Source organism: Anopheles moucheti, chromosome 3, assembly GCF_943734755.1.
Source record: "Anopheles moucheti chromosome 3, idAnoMoucSN_F20_07, whole genome shotgun sequence".
Lineage (NCBI taxonomy): Eukaryota > Metazoa > Arthropoda > Insecta > Diptera > Culicidae > Anopheles > Anopheles moucheti.
In genome coordinates, this window is record NC_069141.1 from 89,416,431 (window position 1) to 89,442,289 (window position 25,859).

General features: G+C 46.4%; 2 protein-coding genes across 2 annotated transcripts; one reads left to right on the forward strand and one right to left on the reverse strand.

The window, feature by feature from the left end:
- Positions 1-397: 397 nt before the first annotated feature.
- Positions 398-20,817, forward strand: LOC128305380 (sodium-dependent dopamine transporter). The gene is made up of 9 exons (XM_053042784.1): positions 398-473; positions 7,395-7,676; positions 16,219-16,633; positions 16,692-17,069; positions 17,142-17,379; positions 17,448-17,676; positions 17,747-18,015; positions 18,087-18,200; positions 20,668-20,817. The coding sequence occupies exons 1-8, from the start codon at positions 398-400 to the stop codon at positions 18,198-18,200; spliced, it is 2,001 nt and encodes a 666-aa protein (XP_052898744.1). The 3' UTR covers positions 20,668-20,817.
- A 777-nt stretch (positions 20,818-21,594) lies between these two features.
- On the reverse strand, positions 21,595-22,510 carry LOC128304631 (ras-related protein Rap-2b-like). Its single transcript, XM_053041838.1, has 2 exons — positions 22,031-22,510; positions 21,595-21,968 (listed from the first exon to the last, which is right to left on the reverse strand). Exons 1-2 carry the CDS (start codon positions 22,508-22,510, stop codon positions 21,636-21,638), a joined length of 813 nt encoding a protein of 270 aa, XP_052897798.1. The 3' UTR covers positions 21,595-21,635.
- Between the last annotated feature and the right edge of the window lie 3,349 nt (positions 22,511-25,859).

The following is a 25,859-nucleotide window of genomic DNA, read 5'->3' on the forward strand; positions in this document are numbered from 1 at the left end:
TGGTTGTGAAAATAAAGCTGAAGCGGGAAGCGTTATAGTACAAAATTACCTCCGGCAAGGTAAGACACGTGGCTTTTCAGCATGTTAAGCGGCAAAATGACTGCACGTTACGCATGTTGCAGTGGATGAGTTTGCAGGGATATTGTTGGAAGAGTACTAGCATTTAATGATATGCACACCTTCAAACATGTTACACTGTTTCACGGCTGATGGTGATGGTTGTTGAGATCTGAACCGATCTCTCCTTGGAGGAAGGGACTGAAGGCGAAGGGACATCCTGGTGAAGATCGGAAGTCTAGTGGGCTGTCCGGCAGGGAACAGATTGTGTGTGAGCGGGGTGTAGAAGGGTTTCGATATCTGTTAGAGAGACGGTGCGCCAGTGCGGAAACCAAGTTGGATGTTCGAGCTAGATGATCCACGGGAGAAGCTGAGACTGCTGGAAACGCCAGTGAAGAGCACGGACAAGTCGTCAGGTTAGTACAGAACTGTGCATGTAAGCGTTAAGCGAAACACCACTTTCGTACCATTACCCACAAGAGGGCGCTGTAGTTTCATCCCTGAACGAGTAGTACACCCTCCAACGTTCTGGTTCCGATTTCTGGTTCTAAGTGGTTCGTTCCTCACGGTTCGTTACCGTCGCGATTGCAACTCTCGACCAGCTAGAGTTGTTGTTTTGTGCCGTCGGAACTAATAAGTGCACTAATAGTGGGAAATATTTCAATTACCTGCCAACTTCCACCCGCAAAACACTTGAGCTAATTTCCGCTTTCCCACTGCATCCTCCGGATCACCCGTTGGTACCTGTTGCGTATAGATTGGCACAGTACCCATTAACTTCCTGGTGGCCAAAACCACAAGCACCGAATCAGTTTGCAAACGATTAGCGAAATCGGTATGGTCCGAGTCGATACGCGGGGCTTCGGCCAACCGTAAGGGCTGCAGTAAATAAACCATTTTGCTGAGCAACGCTTTAACAAGCTGGCAATATGATGCGGTTTTTGATGATTTCTGTGAGCGCCTGTGAGCGGGCCTTTGCAATATGTCGAGAGGAATGCAACCAACGTCCCGGAAAAGGGACTGCCAAAGTTCTGGCAGCAGCAAGAAGGAAATGAGCTATAAATCTGTGGTTATGATTGTTTTCGTTACTAATCTAGCGACGCTGGAACGAATTGGTGTGGCTGGATGGAATGAATCCGACGGGAAGTTTGGAAGGATGTGTAGTTTTTCAAAGCATGCTAGTGGTAACGGCATGAGCATTCCCTAGCTTTTGTTGTCCCATTGTGGCTGTGGTGAAGGAAATTTGGAAAATTCAATAAGTTTGCGGCTGTTCCGACGGGTTTATAGATTTTCTGTAGTTGTAGCATTTTTTACTTAAATTGCTTTGTAGATCTCATAAACATAATTGTATTGTGTTCTAGTAGTGGTTTTTGATCCCTTGCAACCAAAAAAAAACTTCTTTTTTATGACACCATACCCAGTAAAGTATAAACTTTCTGTGGTAATTTAGTTTGTAACTCATATCCTTAAGATGATGCGATGTAAGCTGTAGAGCCTTACCGTTTTTTTCAGTAAAATTTAAAACTTTTCTCAAACACACATGAAAGGATGAAGTGGTAAAGTTTTGTTGGTAATCGCGACCTTATAAACCGACGGGCATTATGATCCGATTAGTTAGTTTTTGCATTAAAACTGGCCTTACTTGCCTGCTTGCTTAGAATAATGCTCTTTTTGGCCCGAATACTTATGCACGCAAGTATTTGAACAAAAAAAAAACTATATTCAGCTGTCATTGCAAGATGGTGTTCTGAAGTCGTTACGCTTCCATGCTAATGATGCTCGACTGGGGAAGAAAGAATCGTAACGTAATACCAAGAGATGAAAATGTTTCAATAAAATGTCAATACATAATCTCTTGCAGAATATACGACGGTGATAAATTTCCTGATGGTGATATACTGGAAAAACTCATTAATTTATACAATTTTAATAAACAACACCCTGTAGAACGTATGCAACCACACGGCGAAACAAACGTTGTTCATTGCGTCCAAACGTACCCGAATCATGGATCTCTAGCCACGATTCCTTCATCTCGCCGTAATCGCCATCCACGAACTTCGATTGGAGCCGGAGAAACTGAAACACACCAGCCCGGTGAGTCTCGTTTCTACTTGCCAGTCTCACGCAACTGCTCGCTTAGACCGGAGCGGATTGAGTTCGAACTTCTGTCCGCGTGAAAAGGTGTCTTTTCGTTGTTAAACATTGTGTTGTAATCATTTAAATCCTCTTCCTTCCATCCTTCACCGTGGCAATGTGAAATTTTCTGTGTGATTAGTTGAAGTGTAGTGATTAGTGTGAAAAGTGTAGCAAAACATTAGAAACTACACGATTTCAACACTGCCCAAAAAGGAGCTTGCACCATAATCATTGACCACAGTTTGTGTGTTGTGATTGCGTGAAATCGTGCAGTGCATAGTTAAGTTTTAAACTATCCATCATAACGTACCTGTAGGCTGCAAATGGAGCGAAGTAATAAAATAAACCCATTAGGCATGCTGCATCCATTTAAAGAAAACTAGATGCTTACTACTGGAGAGTGGTCACAGCCAGTGCAATTTAAAATTAAATACGTGTTCCACGTGCGCGTGAGGAATGTTTGGAACAAATACAATGTGATGGAAATGTTTAATTAATTAATCAACAGGTTTACATAAAAGTTTACTTTGATGAACCAAAAAAAAGGCATACGAAACATACGGCAAGAATAACAGAGAACGGGAAATAGTGGTCGAATACTTGTCATATTTCACACAATACGCAAGCACGCAAAACATTATTTACTTTAGGCCCTCAGAACATTTGAAGGACTTTTCTGTGCGCGAAAGGTTAAATTTGGAGTTTCATTGGTCATTGGTCATTGGTCATTGGTTTATTTTCCGAACAAATAGACAAACAGACTTTCAGTTTTACATATCTGAAGGCAACAAAAAAAAAAAAATAACGAAAGATCAGCTGTATGTATGACTACACACAAACCGGCTTTATTCACCGTTTCCCTTGCGTCCGCGACGTTCTGGTTCGCAGGAATGTTATTGGTGTAACCTTAAACAGAAAGCGAAAACAAGCTCTGCTAGAATTCGACTGAAAGCTTCTCCATGCACCTACGCGCTCAATGTCCGCAGCATTAGTCCGAGCGAAGTGGCATGATTTCTAGATATACGAAAAACAGGTTTGTTTTACCGAATCCTCCAACTGCTTGAGATTTGCATTTGCCTGAATCATCTCACCTAAGCCGTCCAGCATCTTTGCAAGGGTGTGATGAAGGTTAATATCGCAATTGAAGATCATGTTTCATCGAGAAATATTTGTAGGGGTGGCGTCATTAGCCATCAGTCGGTGAAGAAGTTAGAATGCGGAGTCAATCGTCAGGTGCTGGAAGGGGCTAAACGATCGCAACTTGTACTAGTTGCAGAGTTCTATTAATCACTCTCAATGCCATTGTCGCGAATCATATGGTTCCGTTTTCAATTCGTCACAAAACAAGTTGCACCATCCGAGGCTAACCGGAAGTGATATAACAATGAAAGTACCCGCCAAAAGCCGTCGGAACTTTGAGGCCCGTTTTCTATCCGGTGAGACGCGTAAACGTGCACAAATTATGTGTTCTACTTGGCTGCACATGTTCGGTGCTTGAAGGTTAAATGACTGTCCAATGAGAGGTCTCGAAAGCATTTGATCGAAACCGCGGGGCTCAGTTGCCGTTAATCTGTCGGCGATGGTAATGATCAGTGCAGAATTGTAATGGTTAGCTTTGAAACGAAAACCTTGGTTATGAAATAATTGCAAAAATTTAAGTCAAGAGAAGGTAGTGAAATATGTTTAATTAAGATGAATAAACACATTTCATGCATGCATTAGAATATCAAACAAATATTAACCACGTGGCGACCAGAGCGCCCTGCTTAGCTAGGACACGAAACGCGCCACCTAGGTAGATTAGGTTGTACTAACAAGATGTTAGTTGGGAAGTTATCAGGTCAAGACGAGAACAATGAAGTCCTTGTTTGTAGGTAACCCTAAACTAGAGAATCGGTAACAACTAGAACAAAAGGACAGGAATTCACGAAACAACTATTTCGTGGAAAAAAGGACACACATACCGATACATACGAGGTGACAGATGGTACGAAAAACAATAATATATCGGTAGCATGTCCATACCAAAATCGCTATCGTTCTGCACTCCGTAGGGGAGTTTCCGCTCAGTCGTCGATCGAATTCCAAGCGGTAAAGTGGTGAAAAACGTCGTGTGCATTGTATCCAGCAACCAGCTAAGATCAGTAAAAGTATGATCGAACTTCGGTTCGGATACCTAAAAGCACCTTGTTGCAATGGATAAAAATTAGAATAGTAATAGTACGTTGTTGGAGTGGAATTAGTGCAGAGATATAATTAAAGTGTCAGATTCAATCAGCGGTCCGTACTAATTGCTGGAATAATGTTGCAAATTCTCGTACTCTTGCCAATAAAAAACACACAGAAAACTCTAGCATACACAGTCGGGTATGGCCAAATCTGGGACATTCTTAAATGGTGAAATCGTTTCGTCTGAAGATTATCCACACGAAACAAGACAAAAAAAACACACACATAATCCAAAATGATCAAGTCTAATTATCCATCTAGCCGAGTGTCTGTCGGGCTGACAGTTTGCTGCTAGGTCATGGCAGTTACGTTCCTTCCCCACCGAGTGGAACTCGAAGCCTAAACACGGTTCGGGTGTGTGTCTTACCGTTGGCCACTGCACTATCGTTAAATAAACCATCGCAAATCAAGTGTGTCGATTAAGTGCCATACTCAGCCCCTCAGGCTCTGTTTCAAGACAGATTATGTGTGATAGTTGTACGTTTTTTTTTTCATTCATTTGGTTTTAATTGAATTTCCGTTGGTGACGGCGGTCGCTAGTCGTCCAAGAGCCGTTAAGAGCCGTCGACAGACGCTTCTCATCGGATTTGAGAAGGGGAAACACTTGCTTAGCGCGGCTTTACATGAAATTTACCAATTTGTTTGCTTTTAAAATCGTTTTTCTGTAACAATAATGAGCGTTGCTTAGCGTGGCATTGCCCTTGCAGACCAGCTGTAACAGTTTGCAGTAAATAACATGGTTCAATGATATCTCTAGTTTGTTTACTTTGTGATGTGGAACATTTCATCCAAAGTGTAGTACAGTAGTCCCACGTGGTGTTTTAGAGTGATAACATTGGTTCAGTTCGTCTACAATGGGTCGTAAAAAGCAGAAGAAAGGTAATTATGATAATAGTATCTTTATACATGTGCCTTTTTGTAGATTTAATGTGTAAAATTCTCGGGCAGGGATTAATTTTCCATCAGAAAGTGTTGAAATGTGAACCTTTGGAAAGCCGATTTGCGGTTTGGTGGTAGATTATGGAGCTAGAATGCTTTTAACCACACGATTATATCAGTCACTTGTGTAACGCGTGCCTTGCGTGATGTAACAGTTCTAGATATGGACAAGCTCTCGGGAAGAACCCCGAGAAGCATGTCAATCATGCGTTTTGCTTCCTCGTAACGCTAGTCTTTGGTTTTAAATGAAGCTATTCTTTGAAATGAACGATAAACGGATGCATCCGTCACATCACGCAATCGAGAATATCGGGCAAATCGTAAAGTAAATCTCATGTTTTTATCATCGCTCGCCATCGTCAAAATACAGACTAAGACTAAAAGACTCCATAGCAACGGCTTAGGACATCAAAATTGGACTCGGTTCGGTGATGTTTTCCCAGGCGAATACAATACTGTAACCGTCCCAACAAAACGTTATCTAGTCCGGTTTGTCGCTTCCATCTCGACCGAATTCTTTCATCCGCTGCGACTCATCCCTGCTCCTAGTGCAGGGCAGGGGAACGCAGAACCCGGAAACGCTAAAAGGTAGACGAAGCAGCATCATCTTACAACATCTTCAAAGCCTTAAGTTATGCCAACGCAGAATGAGTGAATCGCAAATGAAATCCGGCAACGGAGAAACAACCGAGAAGGGCGTCCATCGTGTAGCGCCATAGAAAGTGACAGGTAAAAGGATGCCGCATCCTTGTCGCTCAATTTCCCGGGACTCCAACCGAAGCTGATTGGTAAATAGATTTGCAAGACGACACGAAGGAGGCAAAAAGAGGTGGGTGAAAGGAGAAAAAGGCTGAAGGGGCGGGGATGAAATCGAATTAGGAGTACTTAACATTTTCCACTTCCCTCACCCAGTTCTCGGTGTTCTCGAAGGCATCAATGGTGAAGATTTCCATTCTACTCAACAACACAAGTGTATTACATCCAGTGTGATGTGGTTGACTTTTATTTTCGGTTCACTGTAAAGTGACATTTACATTCGTGGCCGCCAATTCAGTTTCAGTGTCGCCTTTTTTTCCCTCCAGAGTTCCTCTGCGTGTACGTGTATGTCCTACCCATTCTTCGTGACGTCGAGAAATCAAGAGAGATCGACTATCACCGGGGGGTGTATTATGTACGATACGTCATAACAAATCAAATTTTCCTACCCATTCCCAGGGCTGTGTTTGTGTGTGGGGCGGAAAATCGGCGTCATCAGGGTGAAAAATCAATTTCAGCTCGCATGGAAAGCACCGGTTCGCATCGAACGCATCAGCCGAATGCAAAGATGCTCGGCGGTGGGATGAGTTGGTTACCGATAGTCTGCGTGTGGGAAAATGGTACTTTAATGTCTCGGAGTAATAATAGGTCCTATCGGTTGGCTCGGAGGAGCATGAAGAACATCACTGATGGGTGTCCCGGTGCTCTGGATGTTCGGGCTCTGCTCTACCTTCCGTAGCGTCATCGACGCCCAGTCCTAAAGTAGTATAAAACATCAAAAACATTAACAAACACTTTGTCAATTTTGGAGGACCGTTTGGACCGAGTCTCTAACGGAGCTTGGACTCCGGTGACACACACAGCACACGCTGACGAACCGTACCTAGGTCGTCCTAGTGTCCAATCGGTGGTGTGCTATTATTAGCAGCTACTTGAAATTTTGAATACTCTCTTGATGATGTGCCTGGTTGGGCCAGGGAGTACTGGGTGTGGGTTGTAAATGTCGTACAGTTTGAGGTATTTGCGCCATGATCCCTCAAGTACCAACCGATCTGTCATCGAAACGTCCCAGCCTAGTGAGTAGGTCAGAAGGAAATGTGCCAAATGGTACTTGCTTTCGGGGGACAATTTCCTCGCAAGGCAATCAATACTTTCCGTTGCATCCCCCGTATTGTTGTACTGGAACGATCGCAGTAATTGAGTTACAATAAATTTATCGCAGTATCTTAAACTTTTTTTGTTTTTTGTTCTTGCCGCACCCATTTCTCACACAGATTCCATCGACGGGGACGCGCTGAAGGAGCTGAACGGTGGAGCAGAAAACGGTGCCGGCGGTGACAGCGAGGGAACCGCCCTGGCGATGACCACCATCGGCCAGATCAAGGCGAAGGGTCGGCCAGGACTGTTGCCGCGGAATGGTGCCGGCGAACCGGACGATGGCGAGCAACGTGAAACCTGGAGCGGGAAGGTCGACTTCCTGCTGTCGGTCATCGGGTTCGCCGTCGATCTGGCCAATGTGTGGCGTTTCCCGTACCTCTGCTACAAGAACGGTGGTGGTAAGTAATGGTGGTAAAAACGGCTCCACATTGCACCCAGAGTCGCTGTTGGTAAAGCACCGCGTGCTAGTCGTATTGCTGCGAGGGAACAGAACGGAAGCGATTGGAAAATTGTTATATCGTCGTCGTATAATAGCTAATTATCGACGGTAAAATCTAATTTGGTTACAGCACGAGAAGGAAAATTGATATTGAAACATCGCCCATTTTTGTCGGTCGGTTGGTAGAATGAACAGGAAAAGCTGAACAAGGGAACATTTCTGCTTTGGAATATGTTTTCTGGCGATTGGGAAAGTTTTTTTTTTATTGAATACGGCAATTTATCAGACTCCAAAGGAGTAACACAATATATAAATGACATCCAACAGCATATCAGAGACTTATATTCGAGCTGTGTTAGAAGGAGAGACAACTCATTTTGCGAGAACGTTTTCAGAATTGTTGTTACATTTTAGGAGAGCTCAATTTACTTAATATCTTAATGATTTTGAAAATTTATCAAGTTATATGAAAAAATCCTTGGGAAATAATGTTCAAAAAAATTGTTTTTCCTCCACAATAATGTTCATAACGGTTTGGTATTCGTGAGGAACAGATTAATTGGTTTCTGCTTCAAATTTTCATGAGTATAAAGAAATGCTCTAAATGAAGATGCTGCATACTTCAGGAGAACAGTATTCTTTTATCTCTCCGATCCCTTAAGATCTCAAAATTTTCATAGGCTCCGTCCGTATTCTGCTGGATCCACGGTTCTAACGTTTCTCCCTAATCAACATCGAATCTTTCGTGATGTGCTTAATCCGAATTCTGTGCGTCGAATTCTATCCAATGGTCATACTCGGAATCATGAACTACAGAAACCTGTTCTTGTTGAGGCGCATCACTGTTGCTCGCACCACCAGCGAACCCTCCAACTCGCACACACACACACACGCGTGGACAAGAACACAAGGCCCATGTTGGGGTCAGTTTTACTGGCAGACCAAAAGTGTTACTGCTTGAAACAAACGCTAAAGAAACGGAATGCGATGGCGAGCAAACCACCACCAGTTGGAGGACATAAATCATAACGAAGGGATTGGGCTCCCCCTCCGATCCGTATCAAACGGGGTACAAGCTAACGCACTTTCGCGGCGTGTGAGTGGAACAGAGAACCAGAACAAAAATAAAAGAACGGCAGTTCAAACGCGTAACTGAACCGTAACAAATGCCATCTTGCAGTCGGTTAGTAAGTCTCAGTCCGATGGCTTCGGTTGTGTGGTTGGGAGTTCCAGTTTCGCCGTCAGGATATACCACTCACATACACAAACACCTAAACGCATGGGTGGTGCGTGGTTTGAGGGACAGGAAGCGGTGGAAATGTATGTGACAGCATAGATTTACGCCACAATTCTAATCTTCCAACTCGTCTACTCCTGCTTCAAGCCGGAAGCCTGCCACTGATGACAGTGGGAACTGAAGTGAAAAAACTAGAACTTGGACTTTGGGTCCGTTTTCTTTGCCTTTCCGGAGGCTTGGCAAGCAGTCCTAGCTGGAACCGAGTTGTTCCAGCTCGCAAGCTGCTTTTACCGGACGAGCCTATTTCTTGAGCGTTCGCTCTCTCACACTCGCTCACTCGTTCTCTGTCAGAGACATGGAACGGAAATTTCCACTTTTCCGCCTTTTCTAACCGGGGCGTCTTTGAACCGGCCCGGGAAAACAAGTCAGAGGGCATATCAGGAAGCGGCCACGAACCAAAGTTTCACGCTAATGGCGTCGATGTCTTTATTCAACCTTAGTCACTCAACCGTGCATCCGCAAGCGTAGAATGGAAGCTGGAAGAACGCCTTCGAACGGTTCGCTTCTAGTAGCCTTGAACGACATCCCGCACGACAAGGAGGATTACGGAATGGCACCAATTGTTGATGATGAGCGATAGAAGAGCCACACGATTGAGCACGAAGATTACGTTCCGATGTGGCAGTGGCACTCCTGCACCACCACCAGTGCTGGCTGTGATGAATTATTACAGCTTTCAACAAGTCGCATCCTTCATAACCGTCCTTTTGCCACTTCTTCTCCACTGGCTGCCTCGGGGAGGACGACTCTCAACAACTTGTTGCATGCCTTCCGATATTTGGGTGGTCGCTAGTCGCCGGTTGAAGGAAATCTTAAAAATCCTGCCGCACCGATTTCACAATAAAATATGTCAGTGTGCTTTCTTATCTTGTACGCTCCTTTATCGGTTGGGCTGACAACATCGACACATTGGCTGAGAGCAATTCTTGAGCGTGTGCGAAGTGGAAAAAAGAAAATGACCCTATTTCCCATTTTCTACCGTTTTTTCTACGGGTTGCCATTTTCAACCGTTCAACAGGTTGACTTTTGTTCCTTTTTTCCGACCATCGTTCAACAGGGAAGAATACGGCAAAGGATGAAGACCCACGGTGAACTGGAAAAGTGTGCAAGTGTGCGTATGTATTTGTTGTCAGCTTTTCCTTCGCAATGGGTAGAATTATGATGCCGTGTTTTTCACACCCTGCTTGACACTCGCGGTGGCGATGGAGCAAATGGACCTGAAACGTTGCGCTGTGGAATGAACGGACACAATGTCGATGAGGATGAAAGCGCTTACAAATAATGCTTCCGCCCAGTTTCGGTAGAACCACTTGACGTACGCAAAGATGGAGAAATGCATTAGGACCTAGTCTTTCGCTACGCTACGACAACTAATGGAGTGGAAAGTGTTCCATCGATAGTATTAGCATTAAAATGGAGGGTTATTGTTGACCTGCTTTAAAGTATTCGGCTTGTGGCTGTAGAGCATTGACAATGGACAATTATAATCGTATTTAATATTTTTCCACGTGCTGTGAGCAATATTCCGCCAGTTGTTATTCAAGGAGTTGTGCACCGTACCAACGTAAACGCCGTTGCTTATGCAATACGCATTACATGTTTGAACACACACGGGAGTTTTATTTCGTTCGTTAAGGAATTACTATTGTTTCTAGCAAGCAGTTACATTTTCTGACCGTTTCGTAATATGGCAAGAAGGATAGCATGAGGCAAATGGTCCAACAAATTCCATCCCATCCCCTTAAGGCACAGAGCATTCCGACTCGGAAGGATCTACGCATTCTTGGGCGGCCTCGCTAAACCACAGTCCTGGCTGGCAGACGGCAGGATACCCACTTTGGTTGACGCACACGTAGAATTGCGTGCACGAGTAAGGGCTGGCAACATACCGACCGTCCGGCTGTCCATCGCAGATGCCTCCAGTAGGTGGTGGAGTAGTCGACGGTTCTAGCGTGCAGTCTACATTCGCCGGATCATCGCAGTCTTGCAACTCCTCGTTGAACCACAGCCCGGGAGGACAGAACGAAGGCGAACCGACCTCATTCAGGCAGGTGTAGAAGAGCGAACAGCTAACCGGGCTGGGTACTCGCACACCATTCTCTACGTCGTAACAAACGCCCGGCGTTGGCACGGTGGTGACCGTGTCGGCACATTCCGCCTCATCGACCGGCACACAGCGTAACAGGTTGCGATCGAACCAGGTTCCACCGGGACATTCCAGTGAGTACGGATACAAGTTGACACAGACGTAGTAGCGGCTACAGTCGAGTGGGTTCGGAACGTACGTACCGGCTGGGACATCAACGCAGATGCCTTCAATCGGGGAGGGAGTCGTAGTGAGTCCGTTCGGGCAGTCAACTTCGGTCGGACTGGCACAGGTTTGCCGTGACTCGTCGAACCACAGACCGGCGGGACAAATCTGTGGGAATCCTACCTGATCGATGCAGATGTAGAATCGGTTGCAGAACACCGGATGGAGCACCTGCACCGAGTTGCTTTGTCCGGTACAGATACCGTCAGTTGGCAGTGGAGGCGGCAGTACATCATGAATTTCGCACTCAACGTTTTGGACGAAGTCACACACCTGTCGCCGGTAGTCGAACCACTGATCGTTGGGACAGATCATCGGGTAGGGAATGCCGTTGAAGCACTGGTAGTAGCGATAGCAGAAGTCATCATCCGGCACGAATGACAAATCTTCAACACCCACGCAACGATCCCACGGAGAGGGAGCGATCGTGGTCGGCGAAAGTGGGCACTGAACGTTTTCAGGCAGATCACAAATCTGACGGTCTTCATCGTACCACAGTCCATCGGGACAGATCTGTGAGTATCCGACCTGGTTCACGCACAAATAGTATTGGTTGCAGAAGTTCCAGTTGCGGGTGAACAGTCCATTTGCTACGCCTACACAAATATCTGGCGTAGCCACCGGTGGCCCTGGTTGTCCGGGGCGCAGGAAGCACGGAACATTGCTGGGTGCATCGCAAACCTGGCGTTCCTGGTCGAACCACAGTCCAGCGCGGCAGATCATCGGGTATGGTATCGATTCCTTGCACTGGAAGTACCGGTAGCAGTAGAACTCATTCCTCAACAATCCACCCTCCTCAACGTCATCGCAAAGCTCGAACGGGTCCGGTGTGGTGACGGACGGTACCAGTGGACAGTAGACCTGCGTAACCGGAGCACAACGCTGGTGCTGTGCGTCGAACCAAAGACCCTCCGGACAGAGCAACGGATATCCGATCTGATCCACACAGATGTAGTACTGGTTGCAGGCGCGCGGATTCAGTACCATTTCGCCGTTCGGAACGTCATTGCAGATGCCGGGCGTTGCTGGAACTGTTGGCGGTGAGGGATTGACGATACAGCGAACATTTGCCTGATCATCACAACGTTGCGTCTCTTCATTGAACCACTGCTCTCCCGGGCAGATCAATGGGTAGGGACGTCCATCGATGCACTGGAAGTAACGATAGCAGTAGTACTCGTTGCGCACGAAGCTAAAGTTCGGCACCACTTCACACTGTCCCCATGGATGAGGCGCAACCGTGGTCGTGGTTGGGGGTCCTAGATCACACGACGCTTCCGCTACGGGCAGACACGTCTGGGCGTCCTCATCGAACCACATGGCTGTGGGGCAAACCTGCGGGAACCCGATCTGATCCACGCAGATGTAGAACTGATTGCAGCTGAACGGGTTCGGGACCTGGATCGAGTTGGACACACCGTTACAGATGCCGGCAGTTGGTGGTGGACGTGTCGGAGGATCTACGATGATGCACTCCACCTCCTCCTGAGGACGGCACTGTTGGCGACGGTCGTCGAACCACTGTTCGCCGGGGCAGATCATGGGGAAGGGCGATCCATTGACGCACTTGAAGTAGCGATAGCAGAAGTACTCGTCGCGAACGTACGCGTTATTCGGGATGCCAATGCAGGGTGCGTATGGGTTCGGTGTGGTCGGAGGACGTTCCGGCGCCAATCCACATTCGACTGCTCCCGCTTCCGAGCAGGTCTGCCGTTCGACATCGAACCAAAGTCCGGGCGGACACACCAAGCGCCAGCCGATCTCGTTGATACAGATGTAGTACTGGTTGCAGTACTGTGGGTTCCCTTCCAGCCGTCCATTCAGTGCATTGTTACAGATGCCAGCAGTGGGTGGAGGTCTCACTACCGGTGGTGGCGTAACCTCACACTGCACATACTGCTGTTCGTCGCAAATCTGACGCTCCCGGTCGAATATCAGGTCACCTTCGCAAATCATCGGATACGGCACACCGTCGATGCATTGATAGTAACGATAGCAGAAGTTCGGATGGCGCACCAATCCGAAGCCCTCCACTCCGTTGCACATCATGTAGGGATCTTCGGGCGGCGGGGTCGCACCGTGTGGACAGTCAACCTGAAGCGGCGAACGACACGATTGCGTATCCTCGTCGAACCATAGTCCGCTGGGGCAGATTACCGGGATGCCGATTTGGTCCGAGCAGATGTAGTACTGGTTACAGAAGCGCGGATGCAGTATCAACCGCTCCCCTATGATGTCGTTACAGATGCCGGGCGTTGGTCTAATGGTCGGTGGTGGTCCATCCTCAACTTCGCACTCCACCGTACGATAGTCGGCACATCGCTGCAGATTTACATCGAACCACTGGTCGGCGGGACAAATGAGCGGGAACGGATATCCATTACGACACTGGTGGTACTCGTAGCAGAAGAAATCGTCCGGAATGAAGGCAAGGTTGGGTACATCGTCACAAGGGTTTTCCGGACGGGGCGGTGGTATATCCGGACCAAGCGTGCAGTTGGTCAATCCGGGAGTGGTGCAGGTCTGTCGGGCCTCATCGAACCACATGTTCAGCGGACAGTACTTGGACCAGCCTATTTCACCGACACACACGTAGTACTTATTGCAGGCAGTTGGATTTGGACGCAGCACATTGTTGGGCGTCTCGTTACAAATACCAGGTGTTGGTGGAGCTGGAGTACCTGCGCTCAGTTCACACTCCACATTGTCCGGCTCATCACAGACGTCGCGTTCGGCGTCAAACCACAGCCCATCGGGACATACCATCGGGTAGGGGAACCCGTTCACACACTGGTAGTACCGGTAGCAGGCATACTCGCTGCGTACCAGCGCAAAGTCGGGCTCATCTCGACAACGAGCCGCTCCTGGCCGTCCATGCGGACAACTAATGTCGGCTGGATCTCCGCAAATCTGACGCGTCTGATCGAACCACAGCCCCACGGGACACATGACCGGGAAGCCAATTTCACCGACGCAGAGGTAGTACTCGTTACAGAACAGTGGGTGAAGCACAAACTGGTTGTCCGCAATGCCATTGCAAATGCCTGGGGTTGGCGTTACGGTTGGAGGACGGTCCTCCAACTCGCAGGATACGTTAACGGGATCATCACACACCTGACGCTCCTCGTCGAACCATTGATCATCGGGACAGCGCAAGGGATACGGATTACCATCGATGCACTGGTAGAAGCGGTAGCAGTAGAACGGATTGCGAGTTAAACCAAAATTATCCACATTTTCACAACTCGCTTGTTGTCCGTTGGCTACCGATACGGTGACCAAGAGGAGCACGGCAACTGTCCACAGAACTGCAAGAGGGAAAATCACAGTATATCATCACTGTCTAGCACACACAGGAAGAGATTTCTCCTATCCGGTTCAACTTACCTTTGGCACTCATTCTGTTTGAGAGGATTTGCCCGAAAATCGCTAGCCTTCAAAGCACTAGCGATTACTGGAGTGTCATCCTTAATGGTCACCGCTTAAATACTGACCAGATAATCAGCGACCCCAGCCCCTAATATGGGCTTATCGGTGACAAACGCCTATCACGGATGTAATTTAACCCGCGGAGCTGGCATCAGATATTGTATGATGTGGGGATGCGCGTGGTGTATCTACCGACAAGCGATTCTCGATCGACCTTGACAAACAACGGAGCTGCTGCATTTCCACTTGCACGACTTCCAACACCTGCAAGTCCTCCCCGTAAGTGCACTTTAAACTGTTCTCGTCCTCGTCCAAGAAGTTGGCAACATGTATCTGTACCAATCGATACTGGCCATTACATAAGATGCGCTAAGTACAGGAAATGCTTGGAATGACATAAATGAAGGGACTGAGAGAAAATCACACAACCAAACGTTTGGCAAATTGACTATAAAGATAAAACCGCATCGGATCAAACTGCGCCGAGGGTGGCCATCACCGGGAAAGATGGATTTATATGACTCTTTCGCGGCGGGAACTGCTTTAAAGATCTACCGATTGTGGATTATCTTTACGGTGCCCCCCAATAGAAGTAGATCGACCGCAGTGAAGTCATCGATAAGTGGTGTGAATGTATTCCAGCGAATTCAAGCTGCGTTACGTATTTCGTTCCAGTTACGAAGGGACACTTTCTGTTCTGATTAAAACTTTATCTACGATATCTTGCTAACGTTTACGCCAATGCAATATGGACACGCTTATTCTTTTAACCACAAACGACGTGGAATGCAACATTTTTTTTTATAAGCTGGCACTATTCGGGAAATCGTTTGCTGGTTGACGTTACAATGGCAAACTGCGAGAAAAGACTCTTTAGTGTCGCTCCGAAACGAGCCTCCAAAATGGAAGGCAACACTTACGCCCACCCGACCCAGACGGCAAGGAACGATAATCTCCAACCTCTCAGTTGACAGGTTAGCCTAGGTTACGGCATTTTCAACGGCCTTCATCCCTTTATAAATTGCCCCCATTCCGTTGACCATCAAGAACCGCCCCTAAGATGGTCGGCTTTTTCATGCTCAGTAAAAAGGGGAAGGGAAGCTAGATGACATTAAGTCCCTGTTATTAACTCCCGACATTCTGCGCTTCCTTCGTGTGCGGACGAGCTGGGCAATATTGTACCTAGCACCCGGGCAAAGATAGTAACTGGGATAGACGAATCGCTGCTCGTACGAATCCTTCACCGGATTAAGTCAATAAAAAGAAAGGAAATAATAATGCTATTATGGCCATCGTCATAGCATCACTTGCCGCGGGAAGCTTTTCCGACGATATTGCCACTGAAAAACGTAATGGGAGTTCCCACGGCGGGCAACAGGCAACGGCAATCTCAACATTCCTCAGGGAATTCATTGTTCAAGCAGCTTCATGTTATTATTGTGTTCGCTTCCCTTTCTTCTTCAGGTGCATTCCTGGTACCGTACGGGATTATGCTGCTGGTTGGCGGAATTCCACTGTTCTACATGGAGCTGGCGTTGGGACAGTTCAACCGGAAGGGTGCTATCACCTGCTGGGGTCGGTTGGTGCCACTGTTCAAGGGCATCGGTTACGCGGTCGTACTGATTGCGTTCTATGTCGACTTCTATTACAACGTGATCATCGCGTGGTCGTTGCGATTCTTCTTCGCCTCCTTCACCGACAGTCTTCCGTGGACGCACTGCTCCAACTCCTGGAACACGGCCGAGTGCAAACCGTTCGGGTTCACCAACAGTTCCACGGTGGTGAATCGAACCGGAGTTCTAGCGACAAACGTTACGGCCACAGTCACTACCACCGTTAACGATACGAAGTTTGCATCGGCTGCCTCGGAGTATTTTAAGTGAGTATAAGCACGGTCGCAAGTGATCTCATGCATACTAATTTGTTGTGTACATCAGTCGCTATATCTTAGAGCTGGACAAGAGCGAGGGCATACACGATCTCGGGGCCATCAAGTGGGATATGGCGCTCTGTCTGCTGGCCGTTTATCTCATCTGCTACTTTTCGCTCTGGAAGGGCATCAGTACATCCGGGAAAGTAGTTTGGTTCACGGCACTGTTCCCGTACGCCGTGCTACTGATTCTTCTCGTCCGAGGAATCACACTGCCTGGTTCGGCCGAGGGTATTCTCTACTATCTGCGGCCCAACTTTGACGTCATCTACAATGCGGAGGTGTGGGTCGATGCTGCGACACAGGTGTTCTTCTCCTTGGGACCCGGTTTTGGAGTGCTGCTCGCGTATGCTTCCTACAACAAGTACCACAACAATGTATACAAGTGAGTCCATTCTGCCATTTAGCGCCCCCTTGAGACTGGTTGGTTCACGCAGTGCTTTTTCCTCCTTTCTAGAGATGCTCTTCTCACCAGCTTGATCAACTCCGCTACCAGTTTTGTTGCGGGATTCGTAATCTTTTCCGTGCTTGGCTACATGGCACACGCCAGCGGACAGAGCATCAAAGATGTGGCTACCGAGGGACCAGGTTTGGTGTTTGTGGTGTATCCGGCAGCGATCGCTACCATGCCTGGTAGTATCTTTTGGGCTCTGATTTTCTTCATGATGTTGCTAACCCTCGGACTGGACAGCTCGGTAAATATCACTGACGAGATAAGATGGAAAGATCTCTCTCACAATTCGGTTTCCATACGGTCGTTTAGTTCGGAGGATCAGAGGCGATCATCACGGCGTTGAGTGACGAGTTTCCCAAGATAGGACGCAACCGAGAGATCTTTGTGGCGATTCTATTCTCGCTGTACTTTGTCGTCGGTCTGGCGAGTTGTACGCAGGGTGGATTCTACTTCTTCCAGCTGCTCGATCGTTACGCGGCTGGCTATTCTATACTGATAGCAGTGTTTTTTGAGGCCATTGCCGTATCCTGGATTTATGGTAAGACTCTAGCGAATAAAATGTCTTCAATGAATCTGTTAACCTGATCACGACCAACGATTGTCTTTAGGTACGGAACGGTTCTGCAACGACATTAAGGACATGATTGGCTTTGCTCCTGGTATCTATTGGCGTGTTTGCTGGAAGTTTGTAGCACCGCTATTCCTGCTGTTCATTATCATTTACGGACTGATAGGGCACGAACCGCTCAGTTACGAGGATTACGTGTATCCATCGTGGGCGAACGTGCTCGGATGGTGTATAGCGGGTTCCTCGATGATCATGATCCCGTTGATGGCGAGCTACAAGCTTATTGTAACTCCGGGAAGCTTCCGGCAGGTACGATTCCTTCCATTCCTTATGTGGTCCAGCTTTACAGCCAAAGGTGATATTGTTCTTTTGAATTTTAGCGCATGAAGATACTAACTACACCCTGGCGCGATCAGCAAATGGCCGTCAATGGAGTGACGATCGAACCGGCACAGGTTCGCTTGACGCACTCGGATGAAGGTGAAGAGGTTTGAGTACGTACGCGATTCTACGGGCCGCGTTTCGATATATATTTTGTGTGAGACGCTGGTTGCGCTCCTACCTCGTATTCATTTCTCTGTTACCGTATTTTTTTTTTCTTCACTCCAATGTGTGGGCTACAATTTTCCGTTTTGTCGTCGCACCCATTTGCCCTTCCAAATCCTGCTCTAGTTGATAATTGTTATCTGCCTCGGGCAGACAGTAGTGCTCGCTGATAGATTTTCTCTAGGATAGTACGAATGTATACTTATAAGATGCTTCGGCTAGTATTGGTTAGCCCACTTAGGTTCGAAACCAAACACGAAGGTAGCTCCAGTTACGTTGATCATATCTAGATATACCTTAGCGCAACATCCCACTTTCTCTCCAATGCTGAGTGAAAAACATCTAATGCTGTATAGGATAATATGAGGTACGATAGTAATCGAGACGCGTACGCGTATATAGCTGGTGGGTAGTAAGACGACTTACAAACCCGCACCTAGATTGCTGATCTCTTGTACATAAGAAGCAACTCTAAATCACACGTTGAAATGCGGGACAATTTGCAGCTGGCAACGAGCAAGGCGACCACCATCATGGGGGGTCACAAGCGCCTCCGAAGGTAAACTGTAAAGAGACGTTACTCGAAGTCACCATCCGTTAGCCGGTAGAATTACTGATAATAACTAGCTTCGAAATCATGTGTATATCTGCTTCGTAAAGTGTATAAACTAATCTGCCAAACGTTCCCTTCTCCGTTGTTACGTTCCTGTAAAAAGAAGCTCTTTGCTCCAGTAGTGCGCATTGTATAATGGTTTAATCTGCAATAGAGTAATCCAACCAGGTTAGTTCTTCCTAACCTATGACAGCCAGAACGCTGAAAGCAGATAGCGCATTGTTGTTGAATAGATTAAAATGCAAACTGTATAACCGTCTTTATAACAAGTTACGTGAATGATAGAACATATATGAACGAACACGAAGGATATTAAGTCCTGACGTTAGTCGAAGAACAGGGAGGCCATAATACGACCTAGAGAACCAGATATTATTCTTGCCAAGCCACAATGTATCGCTTAGTGTAGCAGAAATCACGATCAGAAAAGAAGCAACGGCTCAGACAAAAACTGACTCTCCATCGTTAGCTACACCGTCCGGAAAGCTTTCATTCGAGGGGAGCTTTCACACAGCCATAAAGCTCACCTCGGATGCAGATGGTTGTGCTTTTGTTTGTGGCGCTTGCTACGGAAGTGCTTCAATGCTATTTAAATCGACAGTTGGGATGACTTCTTGGGCACCTCCTTCGGTAACTGCGTTTAGAAAGAGCTTAGACAGATGTCTTAGAAACGAAAAGAAAAGGGATACGTACACCTGTTGCAATACACAATTATATTACTGCACACCTGTTGAATGGAACACACTTTTAACGCTACTAATAATAATTGTTGTACAAGACATCGCCAACTGCAATTCTGCTTTCTGCTGGATAGCTGTTAACATGTAGAATCCAAATTTCGCCAACGAATAGCAAAATGTTAGTTAAACATACCAAACAAGAAAACAAAACAGCAGAAAACACCAACGACTTTTCCGAGCTGATTTGCCCGATCCGGAACACGGGGTTGGTTCGTTGCTGTCGAGATGCACGTTTCCCCAGACAGCCATTGAGGAGACGTGCGCAAAAGTCAGCCCAACACAGTGCCAACCAGTGTTCCGAAGACTTTAGGCAGTGACACGGATAAAATGTGTTCCCCATTTTTTTCGTGTACAATACAACAAAAAAGCCGAAGAGATTGAAGCAGTTGGAAGAGCAAAGGAAAGCAAACAGTCACAACGAACAGTACGGAGAGGCTAGAATATAAGAAGCAGATGAAAAAAAAGTAAAACAATAGTAGCATAAACATGACGGGATAAATCGAATTTAGTATTAGCATTGTACTTCAAACACAACTCCGAATCGTTTCATTTGAGTAGGGAGTGAGGGTCGCAAATAAACAATTCGCTGTACAGTGAGTGAAATAGTTTAAGAAGCGGGAAAGTGTGAGTGAGATATCAAACAGAGAGGAAGAGATGAAAAAAAATGGTTATTTGCTTGCATGTTACCGAACGATTGTGCTGCCGGGCAGGGATATAAATTTGATCTGAAATTAGTGAGTTTCTATTGCATTGTTTTATTCTCCTTTCTCTTTCGCGTAGTTGTGAACTTTTAAAATATCCTTCCTGCGTGGCATTGCTTCTGTTTGCGCGACAGTGCCGAACATGTTTGATTCTAATCAATAAATTTTTGTTTGACAGTTACGATGGAGCAGTAGTACGATCAGTTCTTTTAAAAACCGGAGATTGTTTGTTTCGGATACGAACGGGAAAAAAGGAAAACACACTTACATGTTGTATAAGACTTTAATATTTTAATGTATGTATATCCCAATACGACTAGCGTACTTTAGTTGTTTTGTTTTTTTTTATTGTATATTTCAGCATAAAAGTATCATACGCGGGGTTCAAAATACTTCAAAGACATTACCACTCGAGAGCATTCGTTCGCAATAGGGAAGTTCTACCGTTGTGCGCATCGTTGCCCTGCCGTACCTGCCCTAAAAGCGTGCAAAGCACTCCTATTATATATCCTTCTCACAGCATGATAAACAAAACACAGAAAAAACAATGCCATTCCCTTAGTTAGCTTTAAGCTTTAAGCGCACTCTGACTGGAAACTCCCGTCACACGTGACAAATTCAACAATCTGTACCAATTTCAACCCGAACTCACGGGGAGCCACAGTGGCTTTTTTCGAGTATCGCAAATGCAATGTATTTATTTTCTTGGTCAAAATTGATTTCCATTCCATCACTGTTCTGCTGTACTTGTTTGTTCTTTTTTACGATTAAATATCTGATTTGTTTACGACTGTTTTTCACATCAAATACACAGTAGCAATGGGATGTGTTATTTTTTTAAATACATTTGTTTGTTTGTTTTGGATTTTTCCTCTCCTTCCACATGTATAGCCAAGGTATATGCGTAAAAAAACTAGTCTTCTGTGGGTGTTTTTTTTGTTAATTCCAAATACAAACAACAATTTATCCATCCAAATATCGGTGACGTGCGCCACAAACATGTAAATTCGTCAAACTGAAGCCCATGCAATACTTGTAATGTATGGTTACGGTTGTAAATGGCAAATACTGGTTAAGAAAAGCGTGCCCCAAAATTTAACGGTGAAACCGATTCAACATTACAAACACCGCCAACACTCCGTTACCTCGCGTTCTCACTCAGAGCTGTGAGTATCACGCCAAACTGCGTCGTATCGGTTTTGTCAGGTTTGCCAATTTGACTTATAATCTAGAGTACAGCAATATTCTCCCTCTGGGGAACTCTGTAGCAATCGTTGTGTAGTGTTTCTCTGTCTATACTTAGAATAGTTACTCCAGGACTGTACTGCTCTACTGTACCGAGCAGGAATGCCTCTTGAGATAATACCTTGCGGTGTTGGCCCGTGCTGGGTTAGTGCCACCGGTGTAGCTCGGTAGCGACTTTCGCCGACGACGTACGGCAGGGCTCAGGTTGTACTCAATGTTGGCCTGTCGGAGCAGCTGCTTGAAGACGGTCAGGATGCCTTCGTTGTTCTTGGCCGAACATTCGGCATATCCGCAACCCCACTCGAGCAGGGCCCGGGAACGTGCCACCTTAAACGGGATCTGCCGCTGTTCTTCGAGAACATCCGCCTTGTTGCCGACGATCACGATCGGTACTCGGGTGCCACGTACGGCGATGATCTGGTGAATTATTAAGAATACGTAAGAAAAGTGTTCTATCAACGAGAAAAGCAAACACCAACCTGTTCACGCAATCGTTCCACCTCGTTCCAAGATTCCTCATCGTCCACGGCATACACCAGTATAAACGCTCCACTCTTGTTGATGGAAAGCGCACGCATGGCCGGAAATTGGTAGGAACCGGACGTGTCCAAAATGTCCAGTGTCAAGGTCGAACCATCGGGCAGCTCGTACTCACCGCGATGCATCTCCTCGATCGTTTGCTTGTAGCGCGACAGATACTTCTCGTACAGGAACTGGGAGATGATGGATGACTTGCCAACGCGAGCCGCACCCATCATCGTTACTCGGTGACGTTCCTTCTTGACCGTGGCCGGTGGAGATGAGGGCAAAACTCCATCACATCCGAACAGATCGTCATCGGTAATCGAAGGTCCGGTGGAGACACCTGCCGAGGACGAGGATGTGGAGGACGATGCGCCATTCGAGGAGCGGTTGGAGATGATCGATGGTATCCGCAGCCGGTGGCAGGTGCCCGGCATGGCGTCGAGAAGCGCAATCGTGTCGAAGTGAGCGCACGGGTGCGCTATCTAGGGAAAGAAAGAAGAGAGTCCTAAGATGGAAAGACGGTCATTAGTATAGATTCTTTAAAATGTGTGGGTTCGTTAGCAGTTACTAATCTTCAAAAACTCGCGAAAGCTTACATGAGTCTGTTAATAGTCCTGGGAAGGGAAAGATACAACAACCCAAACGAAGCACCGTCTAACCCACCCCATGGCAACGCTTCCCTCAATGGTTGTGCAAATGAAGTCCCACAGTTCATTCAATTCAGGCATGAGTGCACGTGTTCGGTTCCTGCGGTTTCCCAGGACTCCGTTTACCATGCGAATGTCACAAATCTGATACAGCTTCCCACGAGGGTTTGAATGTGTATTGTTAGCCAGCTTTTGCAACACTCACCACCAACAACAACCCATCGCATCGGTTGTCGGTTGTCGGTTGGAGATTTGGTGGATGTTGTCAACAGCGAGAGCGAGGAATGAAGGACAGCACAGATCAGGTATTCAACCCCCCCCCCCTAAGAAACAGATACTTCTCTGCTTGAGGACATTTCTTTTTTTGGCATCACACGGATGGGACCGATTTATTTATAGCTGATTGTAAAACGAACCTCCAGACAACGATAAGAACTGTGACGAATATATATGACAGACGATAGACTGTGCTCGAAAAGGTAAAACACAACCACTTGAGCGAAATCGGAGTCCTCGAAAGGGAAACTCTTAACAACTAGTATTGTGTTGCTTCCGAATTACGAGAAGTTCTCATTAGACTCGGTCTAAGGGACACTAACAAACCCATAGAACTAGTACAAGCAACTCCGATAACTCGGTCTGCTAACGAGAACTTTGTTCCTAAGAAAGTTTCTATGTTGGCCGAACTGTATCACTCCTTCTCAAAAATGTGAACTTTGGCGCAGTTCTCCAGACCCGTGCAAAGTATGCAACGATTCAAATTCGCAAACCAATCGGAACGTACGCTACAATTCGAGAAGGCATTTCGAGTAAATGGAATGGAATGGACGCAATAAAGGTACGCAACATCAACAAAAGAGCCCAGACCATAGCAATGAAGGATGCGTTTCCACTTTAACAGTCGGAAAAGTTTGCGTTCCCGGTACACTCTCTCCCTTCAGCCTCAACCCACGCGTTCCCTGGTTCAATTGAAGATGAGTCTCGTTTTTGTTGTGTAAAACATCGTAGCCTTTTTGTGAGCTTCCATCGATGATTTGATGTCGGCTGAATTGTCGGTCGTTTGAAGTTACTTTGAAAGAAGGAATACACTGGCAAAATGGCGCAGGCTGCTAACCTTTATACGTCGGTACAAAAGGTGTGGTTATGCTTTAAGGGAATCCCTTTCTATCCTTTCTTCCACTTCGCGGATTGGTTTAGTGGCGTCCGGGTTGTTAGACAAGCCGATGGGCACATTGACAGCTTCCGTAAGGAGAAGAAGCTTGTGACATTTTGAAGCCTTATTTCCATACGCTTAATCATCCGAACGGCTTTAAATTGCCGACCATTGCCATTTCTTTCATCGGGTTCGGCATTGTAAGTATTGTAAGCAAAGCAACAGGTTGTAGGGCTACATCAAGGTACGTCTGCTTTCGCTGTCCCGTCACGTCCGTTTTGAAACCATCGTACCACGCCCGCGCATTTTTCGAGGATTTTCCACCAGGTTGATAATCCGATTAATCTGTTCCACTTATACAATTTTGATCGGCTGCTGTTGGGATTTGGCCCGGCTCATACTTCTTGTACGGAGCCCATCACACTATCCCTGAGGGACAATGAGAGCAAAAGGTTTGCGTCGTATATTAGATTGGTAGTGGTTTGAGGGTAGATTTTAGCTCTCTAATCCAAGCTCGTCCATTTCCAATCGAGGTCGGGGGAACTTTGTCTGCTCTATGGTGTATTCCATTCAGCGTATTTGCTACGGTTGTTACATTGGCTGGTGTACGAGTTTCAATAAAATTTGATAAAATCCTAAGCATGTTTTTCAAGAGGTGACACCTGCAGTGTGGAATAAATGTGCCCATCACTATTGCATTGCATACTGGTACTACATTCGCTCTTCTATAATCTCGGCTCTCCTAGTACTATACATTCGGAAACTGTAGTTTTCGAAGAAATTTTTCTCGACCAACGGGAAAGTTAGTGTTTAAACATTGCATTCTCACAGTCCCCCCCTCCTTCATCGTTTTTAAAATTAGAGGCCCCAACTATAATTCCGCCCTGGGCCTCCAAGGGGATTGATCCTCCACTGGTGATAATTAAAAATTAAAGCTTAAAAAAAGCATACATTCTGGGTGTTCTGATAGCTTCTCGTAAAAAAACGCGTACGTTTATGCCATGCACAGTTACAACTACTTTAATGCCTGCTTCAGCAGTTACAATTTATTCATTTCAAAATGTTTTTTAGCAGAAGTTCCTCTAGTTGTTGACAATACATTCAATTAATGTTGTTGACCCAGCAAGGAAGCTTCCAGCCAGCATCTTTCAGCGTGTTTCTCACCTTCGTTGCAAAGTGTTTTCATTATTTTCCAAACAGTAGAACGCAACAAACGCGACAATGCGTACTACTGCGACTATCGTCTATAGGCACGTACGGCCACAACAGAGTAGACGAAGGAAACCACAACCGAGCCACTGTTTTCCCCTCTAATCCCAATTGCCAATCAATAAACAAGCGCCACCTCGCACTAAGTCACAGTCCACGTGGCTACGAACGTGGGTGGCTATGGAGTGGCTAGAGTGTTTCCGACCGATCGTGAAGGACGTGACTTTTCAACGGTAAACACGCGCCATTCGTACGGTACGATTGGTAAACGCGAACAAAACTTGGGGGATAGAGACAAACAATCGTAGCGGCCACTGTGTCAGTGTGCAATCAACGATTCGCTTCCGGTGTATCTCATTATCCCCGTCACCGGTCAGGGCACTGTTTAAGACATTTCAAGGAAAAAATGCATTTCTAGGAAAAAAACATAACAGGCACTACATACGGAGTTCGATTGGATCGGAAAAGTGAGCAATTGTGATGCGTTGGTACGTGGTCAGCTAGGACACCCAGCGTGACGAGGACGTGCTCTGTTCGGGACGTGCTACAACTGGTTCACTGGAAAATGGATGATTATCAGTAATAAGACCGTTGATAATATGATCCCACCTGCCTTCCTTCTTCCCCCCTTTTCCCTACCCGCTGACATTTGATTAAACAAAAAGAAATCCACGAGTTCATACACGTGTCGTAGCATCACATGCTTTCCCCGGCGGGAATAAACTGAAATCTATCAATATTTCAACTGTTTGGCGCCTTCTTCGCAGTGGATCA